This window comes from Amblyomma mixtum, chromosome 1 (assembly GCF_055824585.1).
Source record: "Amblyomma mixtum isolate Tamu chromosome 1, ASM5582458v1, whole genome shotgun sequence".
NCBI classification, from domain to species: Eukaryota; Metazoa; Arthropoda; class Arachnida; order Ixodida; family Ixodidae; genus Amblyomma; species Amblyomma mixtum.
Genome location: NC_143012.1, coordinates 314,870,283 through 314,895,452, shown reverse-complemented (window position 1 = coordinate 314,895,452; position 25,170 = coordinate 314,870,283). Strand labels below are relative to the sequence as shown.

The 25,170-nt window shown below is 47.9% G+C and overlaps 2 protein-coding genes across 3 annotated transcripts in view; both read left to right on the top strand.

Moving 5' to 3' along the window:
* LOC149372527 (uncharacterized) overlaps positions 1–25,170 on the top strand; it is a 95,027-nt gene that overhangs the window by 16,951 nt on the left and 52,906 nt on the right. The gene's annotated exons all lie outside the window — the stretch shown is intronic.
* Positions 12,436–25,036, top strand: LOC149372530 (uncharacterized). Of its 2 annotated transcripts, XM_089567016.1 has the most exons (4): positions 12,436–14,056; positions 15,317–15,424; positions 22,135–22,182; positions 24,452–25,036. In XM_089567016.1, exons 2-4 carry the CDS (start codon positions 15,365–15,367, stop codon positions 24,674–24,676), a joined length of 333 nt encoding a protein of 110 aa, XP_089423142.1. In that variant the 5' UTR covers positions 12,436–14,056; positions 15,317–15,364; the 3' UTR covers positions 24,677–25,036. The 2 variants fall into 2 exon arrangements, with proteins under 2 accessions (XP_089423142.1, XP_089423143.1); XM_089567017.1 differs by lacking the exon at positions 22,135–22,182.

The window sequence follows — 25,170 nt, the reverse complement described above, 5'->3', positions numbered from 1 at the left end:
TCTCCAAAAAATCCCAGTCCTGCGCCAGCCGTTGTTGCTCTATCCCAGAAAAATTTTAGTCTCATCTCCGCATCTGGCTGTGACGTACATTGCTTATACACTTTTCTGATTTATGGGTAAGCTACTATTCATAATATTTAAGGTAGGGAGCCTAGAATGCCTTCGCATGCAGCGAATAATAATATCCACTGTTTTAGTGGCTGCAGTTCTCATTTTTAGACACCAAGTACATTATAATGTTTTTAAGTGCCTTGGAGATCACGTGAAATAACTCATCCAGAAACGCAAGTGCCTTGCAACTTCTCCTAGGCAAATACAGCTGATGACCACGTGTCGTCACAACCTATGACGAGCCAGTCGGTGACAGGCCAATGATTTAAGTCAGCACTTTTCTCCCAACGTCACAGACGTTCAAAATTGTCACGCCGTGTATCGAATTACCCTGTAAAAAGCTCGTTATGTCCCGAGGTATAGCATTATAGAGTTGGTCGCCTGTAATGCATTCAGAATCGGCTTCATTTTAATTAAATACTTGCTTAGGCACACCACACATCGACAACACGTTGTGGAGGGTACATGATACTCTGCAGAGGCGCGCAGGCATCGAGCAATAGAGGCACCTATAGACGCCGAAATTCTTGTGTCTATCTTCGTTTAAACAACTCTGACTGCGGCTAAAGCATTCTGTTTTGAACTCAAGGTCATAAGTTAGATTTTTCATTACCAACTGCAAAATGTGTAAAATGAAAGAGGACTGCGCGCAGGAATTTCAGCTCTCGTCAAGCGACATGTGGCCGAAATTAGCGCGAAATTGACGACGATCTAAACAGATCGCCATGGTGATTTCGAATGCCATACCTGGATATTAAAGCGATGGGCCGTATAGTTATAGCTTTCCTATTATCGCTGTCCTTGAGGTCACTGTTCCTACCTTTACCTTGCTTCGTGCTCTGCTTCATTAATCAATTAAGTGTTGTTTGGTTATTACCCGCATGCAGTGCTCTTTAGTCGGCGCGGTACGATTTCAATAAAAGTCCGTTCTGTGGTTTTGTCTGAGGCCCGAAATTACTTTCAGCATTTTTGTGAGAGTGTTTCGACCTCGAATGGATTCTCCAGGCTGTGTTCAATGTCACTAAGTTTTCGCCCACACGCGATCTAGCCAATTGTACGTCGTCGGCCCAAAACAGGGCCCTCATAAATATGAGCTTTGATCCTAGGAAGGCTTAACGAGCGTGCGCGTCCTACGCCGAATCTGGTAATTTCTTCGGGATAGAATCAAAGGGCGCGGATTCCCCAGAAAAATGAAAGGAAGCCTTTCGAAATCCCGGCTTCGAGTTTCTGAAGGAAGCCTAACTTGTTGCCCTCATGCAAGCCTTCTACCTCGCCGAATTATTGATCGAGCTATCATCTTCGGCGAGCTAAATGTAGGTCGTGAATAAACAAAAATAGAAATTTAATTAAAATTTTCGCGAAATGAAGACGTCTATTCTCCGAGGCTGGAAAAAAAAAATTCCATGGAAGCCGAGCGATTCACTACTAATATGTCAATTTGTCTTTATTTGGCTTCACTGCCCACCTCCGCATTCTACTAGCAGTACCGAAACAATATTTTTGCGTTTGTTTGTGTTAGTGTACTATCGGCAGTGAAGGTTTACAGGACGTGGGTATGGGAGGAAAAATTATTTTTGCGCAGTAACCCAAGCCAATCGCCTGAAATGTATGAAGGTGTCAAGAAACGTACCCCTCTGCCAAAAGTAACCGAGCAACAGTTTTTTTTGCTTCTCAACCGTATAACGAAGCCTTTAAAGCACCCCTAAAGATCGAAAGGTGTCAAGACGCGAGGAAATGGGCTCACCTTACTTTGCACAGATTCAGAGCTTAAGGGCTGCCATAGGCGTTTCGCTGCGAGGCTAAGAAACAAAACACAGTTGCCCGGTTACTTCTGGCAAAAACTGTACGTGTTGCTTCCTCTTGAAATGGGGGTGTCTGCATAAGAAGAACGGGGACATTTGCGGCGCGAACTTGATTACTTTTGTATTTTGTAAATAGTGTACAAAGCTCTCCCCTGTCTTTTCTTGCTGTCGCTCCCCTCTATACTTCTCCTCACTATCCTCTCCCTTTCGTTTCCGCCGGCTGCAGCTCGGGTGCTTAAGATATTAGATAGCAATTGCCGCGGCCAGGAACACTCTTTTGCTTCACTTTTTTATTTTTTAAATAAACCACTACCACCACCACGGAGTTCACGGCGGGCGACACACAATGGGCGAGCAGAACGGCGGGCAGCGCAGATGATGGCCAGTTCACCCGAACCGATCTCGTGCAGCGCGGCGGCTCTTCGTCTTTCACCGGCGCTTCGTCTTCGTCGGCGATTCGTCAGTGAACTGCCCAGGCGGAAACAGGCGCGGCCGTCGTGGTTCGCTACAATTGCCCCGGGAACGAAGAGGAGCCACCCCGGCGACTTATGGCGAGGGCAAGAGGAGTGGGTCGTAGAATGTCTTCAGGCGGCTAACGTGAACGGTTTGTCGGCCGCGATGGCGCAAGTCCGAAGAGGGGTTGAGCGGCTCCACGATGTAATTGACCGGCGACGTTTGCTGGACAACGCGATAAGGCGTGTGGCATTCCGTGCGAAAGTTTGACGACAATCCTGGTGGTGTGCCTGGTACCCAGAGCCAAGCTATAGGATACAACCGGAAAAACATGTTGCCTGTTAACGTTATCGTGGCGATGCTTTCGGCGGCCTTGGGATTCGGAGGTAAAAGAGCGCGCCAACTGGCGGCATTCCTCTGAGAGGGGCGTCCACTCGCAGGCGTCAGGAGTATAAGGCAAGATGGTGTCCTTCGTGGACGACGGCTCACGCCCATACAGAAGGAAGAAAGGGGTAAAGCCGGTGGTTGACTGCGGGGCGGTGTTGTATGCGTATGTCACGAAAGGTAGGACAGCGTCCCAGTTGGTCTGATCTGCCGCGACGTACATCGTGAGCATGTCACCGAGAGTACAGTTGAAGTGTAGTCCGTTAGTTTGAGGATGGTAGGCAGTGGTGGTCCGATCTACGATGCGACATTCGGCGAGCAGAGCTTCAACGACGTGTGAAAGGAAGGCGCGGCCTCTGTCACTGAACAGCCCGCGCGGGCGCGCCGTGTCGAAGAACAAAATGATGGAGCAGGAACGTAGCAACTTCGCGGCTAGTAGCAGCAGGAAGGGCGGCTGTCTCGGCATACCGGGTGAGGTGGTCTACGCCGACGATAATCCAACGGTTCCCAGAGAGGGAAGCGGGCCGTAAAGGTCGACGCCAACGCGATGGAAAGGACGTGCCGGGCAAAGGAGTGGTTGTAAGGGGCCGGTCAAACGGGGTGCGGATGTTTTCCGCCGCTTAAAGGAGATGCAAGAACGGACGTATTTTCGAACATAGGCGTACATGCCACGCCAGTAGTAGCGCTGTGAAATTCTTTTGAATGTCTTCAGCACATCAGTGTGCGCACACTGAGGGTCAGCGTGGTAAGAGGCGCAAATTTCAGAGCGTAAATGGCGGGGAATTGCGAGAAGCCACTGCCGACCATGACTCTGGTAATAATACCAGGCAGTTTGGTAGCGAGGTAGAGCCACATTAAATGTTTTCCCGTGAACTCGCGTCCCGCAAACTTTTGTTGCCGATACACTGGGGGAGCGACACGAAGATCGTCTTTCGGTCACCGTGGGCTGTGCAGCAGCCGGCATCTTAGGTCTATGATGTTGTGAAGGTAAAGGATGCGCAATCAAATGACGAACCACGAAGAAAGACACAGGGACACACACAAGCGCTTGTGTGTGTCCCTGTGTCTTTCTTCGTGGTTCGTCATTTGATTGCGCATCCTTTACCTTCACAACATCATGTACCAACTAGGCCCTACCCAAGTTTTGTTGAAGATCTTAGGTCTAATCTGGCGTTAAAAAAAGTATAAAAGGTGGTTGACATTGAAGAGGACACGCCGGAGAGCCAAACACGAGCAGCGTAGTACATCCGGTGGGCTAGCCTGTATCCGAATCACGCTTGTCGCGACGGGAGCGCTTATCGGCACTCGAGCAGCTTTCCGTTCAGCGCGCACTCCCTATCGCGCGTTGAAGCGAAGCGGAGAAGCGGCGCACAGGATCGCAATCTTTTCGCGATTTCGTTTCGTCTTGTTGCCGCGCTATGCTCAACGGCTTTTGCGGGCCGAGCGAATGGACTTGTCTTTTGAATAAGCGTCGTCTTCCAGTCTCTTTCATCGGCGTATTCACGGCGTTTTTTGAAAGCCGCCGGTTTTCTAAGAATTCGTCTGGCTCCTTCAAATTGCACTGGCTACAATGTTTATTTAGGAGGGCACAACCGCCGCTCTAAGGCACGAGCGGCATTCAGCACTAAACCACACCGAGAAAAGCTATCCACTCGCTTCAAAGTGGCACATTTGACATAGTGTCCCAGTCTGCAGGGCTTTTTGAGCGTTAGCGTGATACGATCGCTTTCGCTCGAAACAGAATTCAAGCGGCATTTCCTTGAAACTATATGATGTTTTCAATTTCAGCCGTCGTGTACACGGGTACTATTTTACTCATTTTTGTAAACAGCTAGCGGATAGTTTTCCAAACGTGCATCAGAGTAGCGCGCCTTCCATGCGCTGTCATTTTTCTGTGATACAGAACTCTGACTCAAACTATCACGAAAATCAAAGAAAAGACTTCCCGGAAGCGCTCCTCCGCAGAATCGTCTTTGTCCGCCCTGCGCTTTTCCGGTTGTGGAAACATCCGCTGATGCGCTTCTGCTGCCAGCAGCCTAGGCGAGCTGTACAGCCACGTCACAGAGCAAAGCCTTGAGTGTGGAGTTATTAGCCACAGAGCGGTTAAAAATGCTGCACATTGCGGCAGCTCACTGACGTAACTTGATTAGGCAAGTAATCGTGAAGCTTCTCCCTACTGCGCGCAACAACTGCACATAGCAAGCACGTTCACTGCTTTCACCTTACCATAAATAATGCTTACGTACCGTATTCTGTAGTTTGCAAAACACCACGTATGCCAGCCCTAAAGCTACAAATTACCAAAGTGCTCTCTTCGCCTAGACCTTGGACGACATTCATGCTAAATCACTAACTACGTTCAGTCAGTCGTGCTGGCTGAAGCAACAGAGCTGCCTGCTTTCTCTTCATGTTGTTTTCGTTTTGAATTAATTTGCACCTAGAGAAAGCTTCTTGAGATAGTCACAGCATCAGGCAGAGCGGGCTTCATGCTTGCGATTTGCTCGTGATTGAAGACTAGCAACATGATTTATTTCTAGAGCGGCTTTGCTCGGAAGATAAAGCCGGTGGATTATTTGAAAGATGACCAGTGGACTTGAGTGGACGTGCGTGAACCAAACCCTGGCCGGGAGATCACTGTGCCCTTAGGTGAAAGAGTTAAGGTTTTGAGGACACCAGCGGTACATCCTTAGATTGATTGTTTTTATGCGTCTTTCTTTGTGCGTGTTTATGCGTTTTTTTGCGTCTTTTTAAATGTACAATTTCTTTTCCATGAAGGTTCAACAAAAAAAAAAAAGAAAGAAATAGGCGTTGCTGCGAGATCGACATAGGGCGAACAATTTCATTTCACTAGTAAAAAGGATCTCGTTGCAGCAGACGGGGGTTATCTATCTTTCTGATGCACGTCAGGAAACAGAATTTGACCTGAAGGATCTGCCCTCATGTTTGCAGGGGTTAATGTATCATAAAAAACCAAAACAGAGTTCTGGCAGTGCTCAGACACAGGCGCGCTTCAGGGGCACTTTGTTTTTGGCGCTTCATAATATCTTTTTCAGGGAATGAAGGAACTGGTTCATGGCACTTTCACGTAGTTGCGTCTTGGTAAGAATTTTAGCCTTTTTTTTCACGAGCGTAACTGCAATCATCCCACGGCCTGGCTCCATAAGCATAATGTCGTATGGCTGTTGTTAAAAAAAAAAATGGCTGTGGCTCAACTTGGTTAAGCCGGGAAATCGCGAAAGCAATACCCATGGCGACGCCCTCGCTCACATGATAGTCGTGCTGTTGTGGTGCTTGTGTGAAACTTGTTGTATACCTTGGTGCTGCTGTGATTACTTGGCTATTCTATGTAGAACTAGTAGTGAAACTATAATCGCTGCGGCTGTGAGGATATACTTGGTTGCTGGTGATGTTAATGCAGACTGTAGAACTGCTGTTCCTGCGCTGGCTACAACGGCATGCTTGGCACTCATGGTAAGTGTCCTGGTAAATCCAAGGTACACACTAGTCACACAAGAAGACACATTGTTACAGTGGTTAATCGCTTTTATTCAAGCCAATAAACACACTTCGGTGGTCCGTGAAGAAGTGACTCTTCACTTGTACCTCTCTTATTGAATACCGGTCTGCGTTTCTGTAGGCGACCAAGTCCAAGCTGCTCCCCCATTGAGTAGTTAGTTGATCTTGGCTGCTGAGGGCATAGCTGGAGGTAGTATTTTTCGTCCAAGGCCTCGATGAATTTGGGGTCTCTTCTTGGGTTCTTTTATCGGTGCGCTTCGGCAGGCCGTTTGCGAGGGTTTTGAGTACAGCATCGTCTCCTGTTTGCGGTGAGATGTAGACACCAGCCACAACTAAGTCAAAAGCATTCACTTCAACACACACTGCTTCCCCATCTTAGGTAGGCACTGGGGGTGTCACTACGGTTGCTTCCAATGGTTGCCTTACGTATATGCATACCCCTGCGTTTCTACTTTGGTTATCGCGCCTAGCCCCCCCGACAAAGTTGAACCCAGGTATGCAGATGGGAGTATCCCCAGAACACCCTGTCTCAGTGAATACTAGCACATGAGCTGACATTAAGAGTGTATCTGTGGCTATGTCGTGTTGATGCGCAGCAAGGGATCTCACGTTCAATGTGACAACCGTGACCTCACTGTTGGCGATTAAGTCTTCACAACGACTGAACGCAGTGACCAACCTATGGTTTTCTAGCCTTTCAAATTCTGCCATGAGAAACTTGTCGGGATTAGGCCCCTTATGGGTGAACTGTCGGCATCCATCCTTGTTTGTAAGATATAAGCCTTGTAAACTCGTAGCACGACTCAAGGCTACATACACCAATTTGTGGGGGTGGTGGGATGCATACTCGTAGAGGACTGCTTCGAAGGTTCCACCTTGCGACTTGTGTATGGTCATTGCACTGGCAGGTATTAGTGGAAACTGCGTCCACTTCACCGAAATATGTTTGACCAGCTTTCCTTTCAATTGGAACTGCCCCGTGGTCGTGGCCGCCGCGATCTGCTCCGGCGGCGGCGCGCGCCGTTGCTCGAAAGCGCGCTTCGATCGCGGAGGCCACGCCGTGGTGGCACCGCCGCGGCTTGCGACGGCGCGAGTCGGTCGCCCTTCTCTTCAGCGTGACGTCACAAAGCACCTGTAGCGCTCCTAGCGGAGAGCGCAGGCGTTAGGCGCCGGTGGTGGCACCGCCGCGCCACGGCAAAGGCTGAAAGTGCAAGTAGTATAGCTTTCGCTTTAAAACCGGCACATTTCGTGCAATAAACGAAACACGCCTTGCCTCCTGTGACATGAAAATAAATGCACGAGTAGCATCTCACTAAATGTGGCCAGTCGAAGACAAGTCCTCTTGTTGAAACGTTTGGAAGCACCCTGAGGTTATCCCTCCCTTCTTCACTTTGGGATCATGAAGAACCATCTGACCAACCTCCCTCTACCACTCACTGAATGTGTAATACAATCCCTTTTCTATGGTTTTAAAGTACGCTGGCAGCACCCTCGCCGAGCGTGTATGTTAGGCCTAACAGTTTCCCAGTAGTTTCCACTGCGCGAACGTTAAAGAGCGGGGAGGGTACGAGAACGCCTCGGGGGCGTTAACAGCGCACGGCGCCTTTGTGCTTTCCCAGAGCACCCAGCGAGCCGCGTCATGTTTGATAATAATGGGTTTATATTGGCGCCGATCAAAAGACCGCTGCTGCAGGCCGGCGCCGCCTCTCGGCGCTTCCCTCGTCGCCGGAATGGGCCAGGGCGCCAGACGGCGCATTGGTGTGCGCAGTCAGTCGTTGGTTTGTGTGCGGCTTTATTCGGTGCTCTTAATTTAGGTGGTGTTGTGCGTTATTATGTTTGCTGAAACGAAGCCTAGGCAGACGTGTTGTGTTGTTCGGTGCACGAACAGCTACGCAAACTCGTCCGACGCTTCTAATCAGATTCATTTTTAAAGCGAAAGCTTTAATACTTGCACTTTCAGCCTTAGCCGTGGCGCGGCGGTGCCACGCTGGAACAAGGTGGGGTAGCAACTGCCGATCAATGCTTCTGCTTGAAAAAGCCTACGTTGAAGGAACCTTGCGCTACTGTCTACCAGTGTTTCAAAGATTATCTACATCAAGCAATAAGTCTCTCGTTGCCGCACGGAACAACTGCCTGCGAATATGCCTTGGTCTCCCAAAGGGTTCCTCTGCATTAGGAACAGTAGCGGAGGCTGGATGTCTCCCACTAGAGGTGATTGCCGCCCAGGAAACTATGCGTACCCATCTCCGCCATGTTCTTCAAGGGAAGAAGCACTTCCTGCACCGTGTCCACCTAACTCACAGCAACTCTAGCTTTGGCCAGGCAGTGCAGCTCCTGCCCATCCCTACTATTAATCAGCCACAGAAACTACTACCTCCGGCCTTTCCTCCATGGACACTCTCTCCTCTAAAGGTGAAGAAGTTTGTTCCAGGTGTGAATTCAAAGAGCCGCATGCCACAGGCAGCGCTTCTGCAAACTACTCTCGCCTACTTAACGGAGGAATATAGGCAGCACACCCATATCTTCACCGATGGTTCAACTACTAAAGAAACCTCTTCATGTGGCCTTTATGTGCCCTCAACAGGCCATGCCCTTTCTTACCGGCTGCAGCGGAGGACATCCTCTACGACAGCTGAGCTTCACGGCATTAAGGAAGCTATTTCTTACATCCTGCGCCGAACCGCCGACCGTTGGGTTATCTTCACCGATTCGAAAGCATCTCTCCAGATCCTGGCCAACCTGCTGAAGAAAACGAATCACCAGCCAGTTTCCCTGGACATCGGATATCTACATCATTTAGCTATTGCCGCAGGCCACTGCATAACATTTCAGTGGGTACCTGCTCACTGTGGCATTCAGGCTAATGAAAAAGCAGATGAAGCGGCCCGTAAGGGCCATCAACATCGGAGATACATTAGAATTTTTTTTACGAAATCTGATGCGTCCCAGGTGGCCAAAAGTTTTGCTTCCGAAGAAATGTATCGACTTTGGAGTTTGCCGACATATCAGTACCAGTTTCTTCACTCAATCGACCCACATCTTAGATCAAGGCTCTCACCCAGAATTCCTCGACATCTGGAAACACTTTATCATCGACTCCGTCTTAATGCTGCATATACAAACGGCTTACGATACCGTTTTAGACAAATGGACAGTCCGCACTGTGACAACTGTGCCGCGATAGAAACTGTGGAGCATATCTTGCTTGAGTGCCCTGCATATGCTAACGAGCGTGCGTACTATGAACATTGCATGCAGAAGCTCTGCTCAGTGCCCCTTACAATGGACAAAGTTTTAGGTCCCTTAGCCTGTCTTAGGCAACAGAGACTTGCAATGACTTTTCTATTCACATATTTAAAAGACATTGGACATCTCGATAAGCTTTAAATTCACTTGCACGTCACCTTCATGCATTCTTCATGCAGTGAACTTCGTCAGCCCATTTGACGGACTATGCACTCCATCACTCCATAGGCTACATCAATACTCGCCATTGCATCCTTAGTACCCATTTCATGGCCGCATTTTATCTTCGTTTTTTTTTACCTCTTCCACTCTGCTCTCCTTCTGTCTTTATCTCCCAAATTCCCCTCCCTACGCAGAGTAGCATGCCAGCGATTTTTAAACGCCGGCTAAATTCTCTGCTCTTCATTAAAGAGTCTCTCTCTCTCTCTCTCGGTGCCACCACCGGCGCTTAACGCCTGCGCTCTCCGCTAGGAGCGCAGCAGGTGCTTTGTGACGTCACGCTGAAGAGAAAGGCGACCGACTCGCGCCGTCGCAAGCCGCGGCGGTGCCACCACGGCGTGGCCTCCGCGATCGAAGCGCGCTTTCGAGCAACGGCGCTCGCCGCCGCCGGAGCAGATCGCGGCGGCCACGACCACGGGGCAGTTCCAATTGAAAGGAAAGCTGGTCAAACATATGTCGGTGAAGCGGACGCAGTTTCCACTAATACCTGCCAGTGCAATGACCATACACAAGTCGCAAGGTGGAACCTTCGAAGCAGTCCTCTACGAGTATGCATCCAACCACCCCCACAAATTGGTGTATGTAGCCTTGAGTCGTGCTACGAGTTTACAAGGCTTATATCTTACAAACAAGGATGGATGCCGACAGTTCACCCATAAGGGGCCTAATCCCGACAAGTTTCTCGTGGCAGAATTTGAAAGGCTAGAAAACCATAGGTTGGTCACTGCGTTCAGTCGTTGTGAAGACTTAATCGCCAACAGTGAGGTCACGGTTGTCACATTGAACGTGAGATCCCTTGCTGCGCATCAACACGACATAGCCACAGATACACTCTAAATGTCAGCTCATGTGCTAGTACCCTATTGAAAAAACTCTGCGTGAGTTTGCACGAGAACAGTGATTTTTGTACGATCACGTTCATTTTGCACAGAAATGCGCAGAAATTGTGCGTTACCTGTACGCATTCTGTGCGTCCTGTGTGTACATATGCGCGTACTGTGAGCTGATAGACGTTCACGCACACTCTTTGCGTGTAAAAAATCGTGGACTCTCGTGGAGAACTCTCTGTACGTGGACATCTGAGTGCTGAGAGGGGGCTTGCCGAAGCTGTGCGTGCTTATGTGCGTACTGAGCAAGCTCAGTGAGGCTGCGTGTGGCCATGTGTGCGTTTGCTTGCTTAGTAGCAACTTGTCGAGACTGTAAAGGCCCATTTAGGGTGAAAGCAAACAAGGTTCGAGCATTCAGTTAATGATTACTTCTCAATAATGAGCAATAAGCTCACGTTTTGCTGTTTTATAATTTTCGTCTTGGCGTAAGTACCCATTAATCATTTTCAACTTCAGCAAACAAATAACCAAAAAATTATCTTTTAGTGCAAAATGGTTTCCTTGGATACTGCAGGGACCTGTACATGACAACATGCACACTGAGCAAGAGCTTGTCAACATTGCAAGTTTATAGTAAAATAATGTAAAAAACAAGCTGCTAATGACTCTTACAGCATCCTTCAGTTCTTCCTTTAACCAATCCTGAAAGTTACAGATATCTTATAGATGCATGATGAAAGCCATCCAGAGCACTTATGTTGTTGCCCGTCATGCAGACAGCCATATTTCGAAATCAGAAGCAACACAACCATTTGTTGCTTGCACTCGAAAGGAGTCAATCAATGGAATAACTCTGAAAGGGCAACAGTGTTTGTTAGGTGCAACAAACAAGCTTGGGGATATAATCAGGTTCAATCAAACATGACGTGCAGAAAGCGAATTGTGAGCTGTAACAGGAATGTTACGAGGCAATTTCCAAAACCATTTCCAAAGCAATTTCCAAAGTCATTAGCATAAATTTACATACACGTAAAAAGGCCATGTAAGCCTACACGAAAAGACAGTTTTGAATTCACAGTTGGTGTCAAAAGTTCAGAAATTAGTGCCCTCTCTCAAATTCAGTGACAAATCACAGATCGATTAATTAATTCCCAGTATGGCTCCAGAACAAATCCAATGAATCTCAAATGTGCGAAGTATATATACCACACATGTTGCCTGATTAGCACCAGCATTGCATGATGCATGACGAAGTATCACACTCTTCATTCTTCTTCAATCTGTTTTGAAATTTGCACTACCACAAAGACCATCTGGATGTGCTATTATTCCGTCATATTGCTGAGAGTCACATTCGGAGACCAAGAGCAACACAACAGTGTGCTGCACATGAGTGGATATAATGCACTGGGACAACTGTGCACAGTAAGGAACGCTTGTAAGGCGTCAGGTATTTGCTTGGGGAATGTAATCGAGTTCAGTCATGTTTCATGTGTAGAAAGGAAGATAAAAGTTGTAGCAGAACTATGAAATCCAACATCCAATACTGAACTTCCCCAGGTGATCTACACACACATAAAAAGCACGAAAGGATAAGCTCAGCGGTACTGTTAAGTTTGATGCCCTTTGAGGTTTGACTTGCGCGTCTGTATGCAACCATCAGATACCATCTTGAAGTTACCAGAATGCCCAAAACAACTTTGTTGAACTGTTCTACTCTAAACTGAAATACTTTTCCTTAAAACATTTTTTTTTTTGCGACATGCTGTGTAGCTAATTATAAAATAAAGAAAAGAAGCTGATAAAATTTTCTCATCTCAAACGTACTGATAAGTACACAAATCTGAGTGCTTTCAAGAGAGGTGACGCATCCGGTATTCAGTGTCCAGAAGCATACATAATGCTGCAGAATCCTATAGCAAGAAAATTTCTTTTAGTTGACAGATGGCTATGTCTGGTTACAAAGTCAATACCAAGTAAGGCACATATCCTAACCTGCAATTACAGGAAGCTGCACGTGCTTCATAGGCTGTAACTCCGCCAATAACTACTACATATTTCCCACCTCTAGCACGAGTGCGGAATCAATATACAGCATGGAAACAGCAGTTTTGTTGCTTTAGCTTCTTTACTATGCTGTTTAGGCAAGGGACGAGTTGAAATATTTGCATGGGCAGTTCTCGATTGAAGTAACGTAAAAAACATCCGCACTCCTTTCTGCTGAAGCGACTGGTGGACCACTTTTGCATGTCGCATCTCGTATGACTTGCTAAGGGTCCAGACTGACACACGCACTTCGTCAAACCTTCACACAAAACACTCTTCGCTTTTGCTATAAGCTCCGGCCACAGGCAGTAAGTGTCCCGTCACCGTTCACATCGCAAAAGAAGGCAGCGCTCGCAGGCGGTCAGTTTGAGCTGACAGCGACAGGTGTTGCAGGCACACCGCCGACTAAGTTTCCAAGGAAGCCACACTGTAGAAGGGCGCCGTCTTGTAATCGAAACACACCACAGAAACAATGGCCACTGTCGCTGCTTATGAGCCAATCATTTTTGCAACGAAGTTAGCAGTGCAATAGGCCGAAAGGTTCGACTCATCAAACGACGGCACCGCACTGCTGACCTCATTATCGTTGTCGACCAGACATCCATAGCACATATGCCCCGACGGATCGCTTAATTGGGAGCTGCTACTACTCTTGGATGAGAGCGCGCCCACCGGCAGCACACACCGGTAATCCTTCTTCTTTTGCGATTCCAGCACAGTAACAGCGGCGCGCAAGACAGCCCAGCAGCAGCACGAGAAAACAAGCGAAGCTCACGGCGGTGATCTCAGAAACCATGCAGCATGTCGGATAGGCTTTGGATTTGACGAGCTAGACCATCCCACTCACGCACGCACGCACGCACGAATGTACCGACACGCATATTAATGCGTCCATGCGTCACAAATTTCTCAAGTTTTTAATGCTAATATGTGCACAAGAACTTAATTATTTTTGTAACGAAAGTTTCATTTGGTTTTAGTTCTTTGCTATCGCACTGCCCAAAAGCATAGAGCCCGAAAGAGACGACCTGGAGGAATGCCTGGAGGCGATGCCTTTCTAAACGGGTCGAAGGAAGCCGGAACTGGCCGAAGCGCTAGCCAACGAACGCAGCGTCTGGGGAGGGACAGCATGGCGGGCCGCGGTCAGCGTTACTACGTTTGTCGTGGTCCTTTGTGGTGCCGAGGGCGTGAACGATCGCTGGCATGAGCATTTGTCACTCTTCCGATATGTGATGTGCCGACAGCAGTGAAATTCGCTGGTGCGATGTACGAAAACGTGGTAAGGTGCTGAGTAAACCTGTGTTTATAGCGTGCGTCAGCGGGCTCGACGGATAGCGCGTCGTCCTTTGCGCGCCTTCACTGGAAACGCTATGCGGACGGTGGGGCTCATTTCCTCCATGGCGGAGCAGCTGGTGGGAGACCACTACCCGGGTGACATCTCGCATCTTGGGGGTAAGTTAATTTTCTTCGAACCTGTTCATTATTTCAAAGCCTTTGCGCACAACTGGCCACGTCAACACAGCTAGTACAGAGACGCGAAGACGCAGTGCGTATCGCGGCAGCACGCAGCGCTGAAAGGTTGTTTGCTGGCGGCACACGGGCATGAATGCGCGTGTAGTGTCAGTGGTCACACGGTCATGGTCAGTATGCCATGCAAATATGCACAGCTGATCCGATCGCGGGGTGCACGATATCGGCGCCGTACTGCCGCCGTACTGCCATTCATCTCTCGCCGAGAATGGAATATGTGCCCACCAATAGATCTTCGGCCCGGGCTTTACATTCTCGCCGCATGTTACGCTGTAATTGAAGTAACAGCGCTCGAGCAGTTTAACTACGTAGACTGCGATTCAGCTGTATGCGTTTGGATTGAGCTTCCTCCTCTTTCACTTGTATTTCACTTGTACTTTTATAAATTGTGTATTTAAGGTACGAAGCTCCATATGATCCAGCTGCGTTCGTACTTATAGCCGAGCCAGTGTAGTCGAGCCTTGAATAGCAGAACGGTGCGATAAAAACAAATTGCTCTGAAGTTTTTCGCCTCTATTTTGGCATTCGCTTTTTCATACTTTGGCTCGGAGCTGAAATGGTACAAACAACTGCAAAATGCACACAGGTGCCCTAGCTCCATTTGCCCTAAATCCCGAAGTTGCAGTGAAATTTAAGGGTAATTGAGCCTTTAATATGTACGAAGAATAAACTTGATTGTTTCATGATTATAACCAATGGCGCAAATAAATCTGACTTTGACTTAAATATGCTGAGGTACCTCTCCAATACCTTATTTGATGTTAAAGGAAAAAGTGTGGTTTTTCTGCAATTGGCACTATTAATTCATCATACCTGTGAGAATGTGAAATCATTGCTAATCATGCCAGATTTCAAATTGAGTGACGCATGCAGAATTTGAAGCAAACCAGCCTTCTACTGAAAATATCGTCCTGCTGTGGTCTGTTCTTTTGAATGGTGGCATGTATTGTAGAAACGATTCTGGATATCGATATGCAAGTGATGTCTCGTCTGAGGCTAGGTTGTGAATGACTGCCGTGGTTATGAATTTCTTGTTGCCTGGCCCACTTCGAAATGTGGTTAAACAGTTGTGTTCCATTCTGCGACCGGCTCCTTTTTGTGCCTTGCACTTTGCCTTACATGCTTGATTCTAGTCCATTTTTTGCACTGTGCTGCTGTTAAATGTGTCTTTTTACCTTGCAGCAATCTCCACATAGCTTTACCAGCAATGCCTCTTCCAAGCTCTCCAGTATGGCTGTGCCAGCCTTTCACTTGGTGCTAGGATGCCCAGCAAGCAAGCAGGCTTTTGAGGTAAGCACTGAAGACATCTTCCGACACAAGTAGCTTTTATTTTCCTAGTCCACTGCTACTTGTGTGACCCCTTGAGTAAAGATCAGGTTCTTCTTCTTCTTTGCACTACAGGTGCACCGCCAGAGACGGTTGGTAACTCGAACTGAAGCTCTTCGCACCAGGGGTGCCACGTCAGAGACGCTCGTGTGATCAGTTGACACGCAGGGATAAAAAAAGGCAATAACTGAGGTTTATGTACAGATATTTACAGCGTACAGAAGTTTAGACACTCGAGACAAATTAAACGGCAAAAGACAAACAACAAAAAGGTGGATCTGGCTAATACTAGGGGAGGCCCCTACTCGGCGTGGCCGAAGATGCGTTGCATCTCACCTTAGCCCAGAACCCCGCTTCCAGCTCCGGGGCCCGGTTTTAAAGCCCTAAAGGCCCGGCCCACATTCCATAGCTTCCAATCATATTGTGCTCTCAACATGATTGGTTCTTCAAGAGCCTGGCCAGCCCTCCAGCTGCCGTAAAATAGAGCTCTCTCTCCACCACAAAATAAAAACAAACACAAATAGACATCCGTGCCAGCACGTGTGCGAATCAGTACTGCGGGTGGGGGGACACCCGTATACCTGCCGGCGCGTTCGCGAGCGGCCGCGTTCCAAGAAAGGAGACGCTTCGCTTTGAGCACCCCCAGCCGCGTTCCGATGACCCCGCGAACGCTACCGAACCCTTACACGCCCTTCCCAAGATTCTACAAAGGGCTCAAATGCCACTTTTAGAATTATAACAAAGGGATCGGTACGGGTCACAAAACCACCCTGTGGGTGACATACCGCAGCTACACCAGCGCTGGCACCAACAAAACCAAAAACAAAATGCAAAATGCACACACAACATCAGCAAATTCCACAAATTCACACGGTGGCATGCCTGCCGTGCGCCGTAACACGCGTCCAAGTTGGTGCGTTGCACCCAGTTCACCAGCATGCACACCCGCGTCCTGCTCGACACACACACCGACACTCACAACTAGAGCGTTCAGTAGCACTGATATGGGCCACGTGAGCCTCCTTAGTCGCACCGAGCGTCCCTGTGCGCGTTCGAGCCCACACGTGCCTCATTCGACACGATTAACACCTAATGGCCACTATGCTCGTCAGGCTGGTGCCACAGCGGGGCGTGAACTGAAAAGACGGTGCCCTCCAGGATCAAAAACGTCCTGGTCATCGATAGGTGAAAATCTCTGACCATGCGACGCACTTGAGAGCACTCTCTCTCCGGCGCACCAGTACGACACGCGTGGTGCGTAAAGAGCATAGCCCCTGGCCCGTCCAAATATAGCAGTACAGCCAGTCTCGCTACACTTGATACGCCGACCTCTAGCACGGAACATACTGTTCCTCGCGTCGACTTTCAGCGTGAAAACCACGCACCTGCCTCCTGCCACTCCACCTCGCCCGGGGTCATCTGCACCTTTACTGCACGAGCAAACTTTGAAACCGCCACTCCGTGCTTGATCAGCGCCCGCTGGCCCCGTGGCATAGTCTGACTCCGAGGCTCCATGAGCTTCCTGACAGTCACTTGACCCGGGCTTGCCTTGCGGCAAGTCGCCACACCTTTCCGGGTCCTCAACTGACCTGGTCGGGCACACACCGGGTGCGTTCATCTGCGCGGCGTTCTGCCCGGTCGGCCCAACAGGCCCACCTCCGCTCTTTGCCTCGGATGAAGGGCTCTTGCCACCAGAAACGCTACGGGGCACTTCATGCTCCATACCCGACACAGTGTGCGGTTGCGGCGACGCCAGACTTCCTCCTTTCACTCGCTCGCCGATCTGACGTCTGTCCTCACCGACCGTTTCCTGCTGCACGAAATGCTCTTTTTCACAGCTTGCTTGGGACTGCGTTTTCGGAATTGTCAGAGTGACTTCCAACAATCCTGAACTCGCGTCCGCGTCCCTGGGCTCATTAGGGGTTGAGCTAACTTGTGCAGCTGGATCGTCGGAGTGCGCGTTCACCGCCTCGACTACCGCGACGCTGCGTTCCATCACGATACTTTCTTCACGAGAGATTGCACTTTCGTGGAAAGCTGGCTCCCTCTTTTCTTCTGCCTGGCTGTTTTCTTGACCTGTGCTTGACAGGTATATTCCTTTGTCTTCCAGCACAGGCGGCCTCGCCTCTCGAGACTCGGAGTAGTTGTCCCTCGCTAGTTCACTAGCTCTCTTAGACTCCTTGAGCTCAGCGAGCTCCAGCGCTAGCTGCTGGCGCTTTGCTTCTAATTCCTCCAAGACGCACTTAACATCCTGAGGTTTCTCCTCGCACAGTGGCGCCTTTCCTCCATTTACTTTCGCAAGTTCAGCCTGAAAGTACGCTAAGCGCGCCTTCGCTAATTCCACTTGGTACCTCACATCAAGTGAGGGCAGGCTTGGATAGCTCTCCATACCGCCTTCCGTACCCCTCAGATGTCCTATCGGCTCGAACACAGGGACGTGAACATTGCGACCAAGGAAACTCACGGTTTCGATGCGTCGATCCGCATTGCCAGCTCCTTGGCGTCGGGGTCCACCGCCACTTTCCCCGGACGCTGCGATGAGCTGTCGCACGCCGCTGGTCCGCCGCCGGTGATCGTCGAGTTCCCGACGCGCTGCTTCCTTGACCGGACGCAGTCCCGCGTCGCTGGACTACTGCCGTGGTCCTTGCGTCCTTGCCGCCGTGTCTCCGCAGGTCCGTTCACGATCGCTGACCTGTCGCCTTGTCGTCACCTTTCTCCCTGCCTTGTCTTCTTCCTGCGCCGTCTTCCGATGGCCGCAGGATCCTGTCGACTGCGCCAGTAAAGATCAGGTTCTTCTTCTTCTTTGCACTACAGGTGCACCGCCAGAGACGGTTGGTAACTCGAACTGAAGCTCTTCGCACCAGGGGTGCCACGTCAGAGACGCTCGTGTGATCAGTTGACACGCAGGGATAAAAAAAAGGCAATAACTGAGGTTTATGTACAGATATTTACAGCGTATAGAAGTTTAGACACTCGAGACAAATTAAACGGCAAAAGACAAACAACAAAAAGGTGGATCTGGCTAATACTAGGGGAGGCCCCTGCTCGGCGTTGCCGAAGATGCGTTGCATCTGACCTTAGCGCAGAACCCCGCTTCCAGCTCCGGGGCCCGGTTTTAAAGCCCTAAAGGCCCGGCCCACATTCCATAGCTTCCAATCATGCTGCGGTCTCAACATGATTGGTTCTTCAAGGGCATGTCCAGCCCTCCGGCTTCAACAAGGTAAAACCACCCTCTCTACCACTAAATAAACAAAAACAAACACAAATAGACATCCGTGCCAGCACGTGTGCGAATCAGTACCGCGGGTGGGGGGACACCCGTATACCTGCCGGCGCGTTCGCGAGCGGCCGCGTTCCAAGAAAGGAGACGCTTCGCTTTGAGCACCCCAGCCGCATTCTGATGACCCCCGCGAACGCTACCGAACCCTTACACCTCGTTATGTTGATTTTGGCAAGTTAGGTTGCCTATTAAGGGCTCTCTTTTGTTTTTCACCTGCTGCTGTGGCCTACTGCATTGGTGTTCGGCTACTGAGCCCAAAGACGCGGCATTGAATTGTGGTGGCTTCGTTTCGACAAGGCGAAATGCATATTTGCTCGTGTGTTATGCAATGTCAGTGCATGTTAAAGAATCTTTGGTGGTCGAAATTTATGCACAGCCCTCCTCTATGAATGGAGCTATTGTTCAACTTTGAGGCATTAAAGGGACACTGATGGCAAGCTGAAGTTGACCTGTGATGATGAAGTTCCGCATCCTAACCACAAAGACGACACTTTTTCTGAAAGTGGAGCTTTATAAGCCAGAGAAAGCAAAACATACAATTTTCATCAGCACCGGCTGATTTCGGAAGTAAATTGCGATGCGCTGACTCCGTTTTTTTTTTGGCACAGATTCCAGAGGCTAGGCTGAACTGCCATTCACCTCAGAACGGTTATCATGGAGTCCTTTGTGTAGACTTCATGAGTTCAAATCGAGTGGCGGGAAAATTATTAAATGTAATTTTTGCGCCAATCATTGTGTTGATGGCCTTTGCACTGCTGTTAAAAAGCGGGATAGCAGTATGGTATCCCATAAAACTAGGTTCAGGACTTGCAGGAAGTGGTTTATCACATTCCGCTAGCTTGTGCAAGAAACTACTTCAGGGATATGTGCAGGTGTCTTTAATGTGTTCCTGAGTGAGCACTAACTCGTTAGGGGGAAGGCAGCTTCTAATCTGGCACTACAGTGCCAATGTTGTGAGTGTAAATCATAAGATGACCCATCAGTATGTACGCCTGATTTCTGTGACACTTCAGTGGTGTATAGAAGTGGTAAACAAATCTGTAAGGTATTTGATGCATATCTCCAAGGCAACGGCTGTATGAGTAGCGAAGCCATTAGTCAATCTTCAACGGAAAGAATTTTCTCTTTTAGATGACGTGCTTGTATATCAGTGACAGTTATTTGTTGTCCTGCCTTTCGCTGGTGTGAGTCATGTGTGGCGCATCTTCATGCGAGCCTTCTTTTCCTTTACAAAAAATTCAATTGATAGTCCAACCTGTTTTCTTCTCTTTTCCTGTGTTGCATCTTTTGGCTGGTTTTAAATCTGTAACTGAGCTCAGACCGTGATAATTACAGCCGGTAAACAGGGCTACTGAATGTGAGCTTGGCATACATGCGTACTGTATGTGTGAAAGTGCAGTTTACAATATTCAGAAATGCTTGATAGCCTTACAAGAATCTAAAATTTTGTTGGAATTCCTATTTGTTCTCTGTTCAATTGTCGAGAGTTTTTCCGCTTCATCGTGTGATTAGAGCCACTTTGGTACTTAAGCTGAAATCTTTTCTTTAGCCTGCATGTTTCTCACTTTTGGGACAGAAACGTGGAGGCTGATGAAGAGAGTTCAGCTTAAAAGAGTATAGACACCTAATCTTGGTGGCATGTTTTCTTCTCTATAATGATGCGGAAGACACTACTGTGCATGAATCACCATCTGGTATTCGCGTGAGAGCGCTAAATAATTTATAATCAACTTTTTCTGCCATCCTGTTTCGGTGAACAATTTGACTATGGCTATGACATCAAAGAGAGCTTATAGGTCACGTGAGGCGTGGAAAAACTGCACTTATAATCGCTGCTTCATCGTTTTAATTCGCTACAGCGCTGACGCCAGCATTCCTTAAGAGCCAGAAGTACCAATTGTATTGCAGTTTTTCATGCCTCACGTGACCAATAACCTCGCTTTGAAGTCACAGCCATCATTCAGCTGTCGAAACCGAAACAAATACAGCAGGAGAAAGAAATTTGATTATAAATTATTTAGCGGTCATAGGAGGATGCCATGTGGTAATCCGTGTATAATACTTTATGCCTTATTACAAAGAAAAAAACACGTGCCAAACGATAAGGACAGCAAAGTGAGCTATGGAAAGAAAAATGATAAGTCTAACATTAAGAGACCAAAAGGGGGCGGAGTGGGTGAGGGAACAAATGCGGGTTAATGACATGCTACTTGAAATTAAGAGGAAGAAATGGGCCGGGGCGGGGCTTGTAATGGGAAGACAACATAACCGCTGGTCCTTAAGGGTAATGGAGTGGATTCCAAAAGAATGCAAGCATAGCAGGGGGCGGCAGAAAGTTAGATGGGCGGATGAGATGAAGAAGTTCGCGGGGATATGGTGGCCACACCTAGCAAAGGACAGGGTTAATGTGGAGACATGGGTGAGTCCTTTGCCCTGCAGTGGGCCTTGTCAGGCTGATGATGATGGTATGTGTCGCACCTGCTGCTTCGTGCTATCAGCTGGCCCATGCTTGGCCGACCAGACTAGCCAAATTTGTGATGTGGGTTTTCTATTGCACCTGCATTTGTGTACACAGAGGACTTGAATGGTAGCAGGCGATGCTGTGCATGTGTTCACGCCACAGCACACATGACCCACACTGAAAGCTTCTCTGCCTTTAGTAAGACAGCTGCGTCAGTCTGGGGCATAACGTATCCCAGTGCTAGAGTATGAGTAAATTGCTCTGGAATTTTAATCTGGTATCAGGTAGCATAGCGCAAAAGAAGGCTAGCGCGGCTGCCTAATATTCTCTTGGGCAGCTGTGTTGGATTTTCAGTGCCTGTTAGTGTAATCCGTGAAAGTTCACTGTAACCCATTCGTTTCGATGTAAATTAGGAAATCCTTAGAGCCCTGTACTTTTTAATGATAATAACAAGGTAATGTAGTAATTCAATTGTACCTGTTCTCTTTCAACACAGTAAAGTGCTGCTGGGTCGAGATCACAGTTTTACTTTGTAGGTGTGCTCAGGCTGTCATCATCAGCAGCAGCAGCAGCAGCAGCCTGACTACACCCACTGCAGGGCAAAGCCTCTCCCATGTCTCTCCAATTTTGTCTGTCCTTTGCCACTTGCGGCCACTGTATCCCCACAAACTTCTTAATCTCATCCACCCACCATTTTTTCCTGTCTGTGTGTCTTCTTCGCCATTCTGAAATTCATTCATACAAATGGATTGATGCATGTAGTGTCAGGTGCGTAATGTGATACCACCAGCTCACCCCAAGCTGTGCTCAGATTTGCCTCAGTGCTGCAAGAGCAATAAGGCAGGCTTGAGGCTGAGTGGTGCAAAAACATGATTTTTCAAGAATGTCTCTGTGGAAATTGCAATTAATCATGTGAATTTGCTTTCATTTTAGGAGCTGCACACAAGCTGTGCGCCTTTCCATGCTGATCATGCTGGCCAGGTACGCTTATGGTTACATTACTAGGTTGTTTTCATAATGGCAGTTGTGGATTTCTGTGTGGTTTTAAAACATAAATTGTATAAGTATTTGCCCTGCCACAAAAGTATAGTGGTGCATTCAAGGCCAGTGTTACAAAGGGATGTTTTGATTGCTGCAAGAACTTGAAGGCCCCTGTGTGGTCACTGTGGAAGGCCCCCTCCCTACTTAGGAATTGCTATTTGGGTTACTCAGTCATTTGGCAGAGGAATAGTGTATAGAGATAAGGGATGGAAGAATGCTTCCAACTAAAGAAAAAAATCCAGCAAGCAGTCATAGAAGCAGAAGTACAAAAATGGCAAGGCTTTCTCTAATTTACATCGAATCTTTTTCACTTAGACTTCTTATTGCATAGAACGGCTGATGCTTGGCTTACACACATATTTTCTTTAGGTATGCAGTAGGTCTCACATTCTTGTATGATATGGTCACGGTGCCAAAAAATGATGGTGGTGTTAGAAAACTCGGAATATAGAGGAATTTTATTGCTGACCTTATGGAGAACTATGGTAGCTGTGCAGTCGTTATAAATATCTTCCAATATTTTCACATAACACTCTTCTACACCCTGATTCCACAATGCCTGCATGACAGCTGTGGTTCCACCGAGTCAATTGCTGTCTGGTAGTCAATGAAGGCTATATATTGGGGTTGGTTATATTCTGCCCATTTCTCTCTCACCTGATTGATTGCATGAATGTGGTCTCTTGTTGAGTATCCTTTACGAAAGCCTGCCTGATCATTTGGTTGATTGAATTCGAAGGTTGTCCTGACTCTATTAGTGATTACCTTAGTAAATACCTTGTAGACAATGGATAGTAAGCTGATTGGTCTGTAAATCTTCAAGTCCTTGACATCTTCTTTCTTATGAGTTAAAATAATGTTCGCATTCTTCCAAGCTCCTGATACGCTCGTGGTCACGAGGCAAGCGTGTACAGGGTGGCTAGTTTCTCTAGCACAATCTCTCCTTCGTCCTTCAACAAATCTGCTGTTACCTGATCCTCACCAGCTGCTTTACCCCTTTGCATTGCTCCTGAGGCTTTCTTTACTTCCTCCCTCGTTACTGGCGGGATGTCCCATTGCTATGCTCTACTGCCTCTCTCCGTAACGTTCTGATTACATTCACTACTGTAGCGATTTGTGCAGAACTCTTCGGCTACTTTAACTATCTTATCCATATTGCTTATGACATTGCCCTCTTTGTCTTTTAGCGCATAAATCTGGTTTTTACCTGTGATTAGTTTTCTCTTCACTGATTTTAGGCTACCTCCATGCTTTAGAGCATGCTAGGTTTTCTCCATGTTAAACTTTCTTATGTTGGCTACCTTGCACTTATAAATAACTTCGATAGCTCTCCTAGTTCTATTCTATCTCTGAAGTTAGACGTCCTCATGCTTTGGCGTTTCTTCATCAGACCTTTCGTCTCCTGAGATACCTTGCAGGTATCCTCTCGAATGATCTGACCACCTACTTCTGCAGCACGCTCCAATGAATTTAAATATGTATTTAAAGATAACAGTTAAGGTGGGAGATTGAGCTTCGAGATTTGCACTTCATCTTGGGAGTTATGCCACTGCTACACAGAATACTTGATCGCCGTAGAGATATTTCATCATCTCGCACCAAGCTGCTGTGGCGCCACTGTCACAGTTGATAATTTTGCTGGGAAGCTGTTGTAGTGCTCACACAGTTTTGAAAGGTGGTATTCATTGTATTTGTGCTATTGGCAACAGTGATAATATGCTTGCTGCAGTGTTTTGTGGCTAGCCTTCTTTTTTTTTTAGTGAAATAAGTTGTACATTTCATGTTGAGTATTCTTTCAGCGATTAAATTGCTTTGATTTTATTCCTTAGTGTATAGTTGCGAGTGCTCCATGTCTGAGTGCAAATTTCTACCACTGAAAAGCCTTCAAAATCTTAATAGATGTCCACACTATTCTAGGGACTCAGTGGCTATTGGAAATGCCCATTTAGCTGTATTCAAGTGCCGTTGAGTTAATAGCCATTTGAAAGCCTTCAAAATGCCTGTGTGACACGGTTATTAGATTTTGTGCAGGTTTGATGCTGAGCAGTCTGCGTGCTTGAGTCGGGTTTTCCAGTGTCTGTATTTCAAACCTGAAACTTTTCGAAATCATCATTGGTTCATTAATGGAAGAAGTACTTGTGCCCTTTTCTGGAATTTCCAGAAAACAGATTAACTGAATTTTTTTGCATATACTCCTACCTTTTTGCAGGTGCTGCATAGTGAGAACCTGTATCAAGACGCCAACCTGCTGGACTTGGAGAAACTGAAGAAATTGTTTAGCCACTGTGTGGCACCCATCATGAGGGATGTGGCATTAATAAAGCCAGTTAAGGTGACCTTATCTATGTCCTTTTGCAAGCATGCTACACACATGAGAGCCATCCCACGAAGCACCGTTTCTGCAAAGCTTGTTATCTCACAACATGCATGCTGAATGAGGCAGTGACAGACAGATGAGGAGGCCTTAATGCAGTACATTAGCGTACCGTGTTGAGCAGTGATGTAGGAGCCTTGCAGCCATGCAAGGTATTATCGGTATCATGATGGTAACTCCATTAGACACTGTCTAGTGCTCTGTGAGCCAGACTCGGCTCTTGAACATTCTGGGACTCACCCTTGGCTCTCGGACATTCTGGAAGCCTCACCCGGCTTGCGCATATTACGCGAGGATGTCTCCTGCTGTACGAGCCTTACGCGGCTTGCGCACTTATGTGAGAGATGTCTCGCGTTTGCGAGCTTGCTCGGCTTGCGCAAATTATGTGAAATATGTCTCGCGTTCTGCGACCTCGTTCAATCGTCGCTTTTTGCGTGGCAATAAACACGCAAAGATAGGCACGCAGAATTCACGCTCAATATTTTCAATAGGGTATTCACTGAGACAGGGTGCTCTGGGGATACTCCCATCTGCATACCTGGGTTCAACTTTGT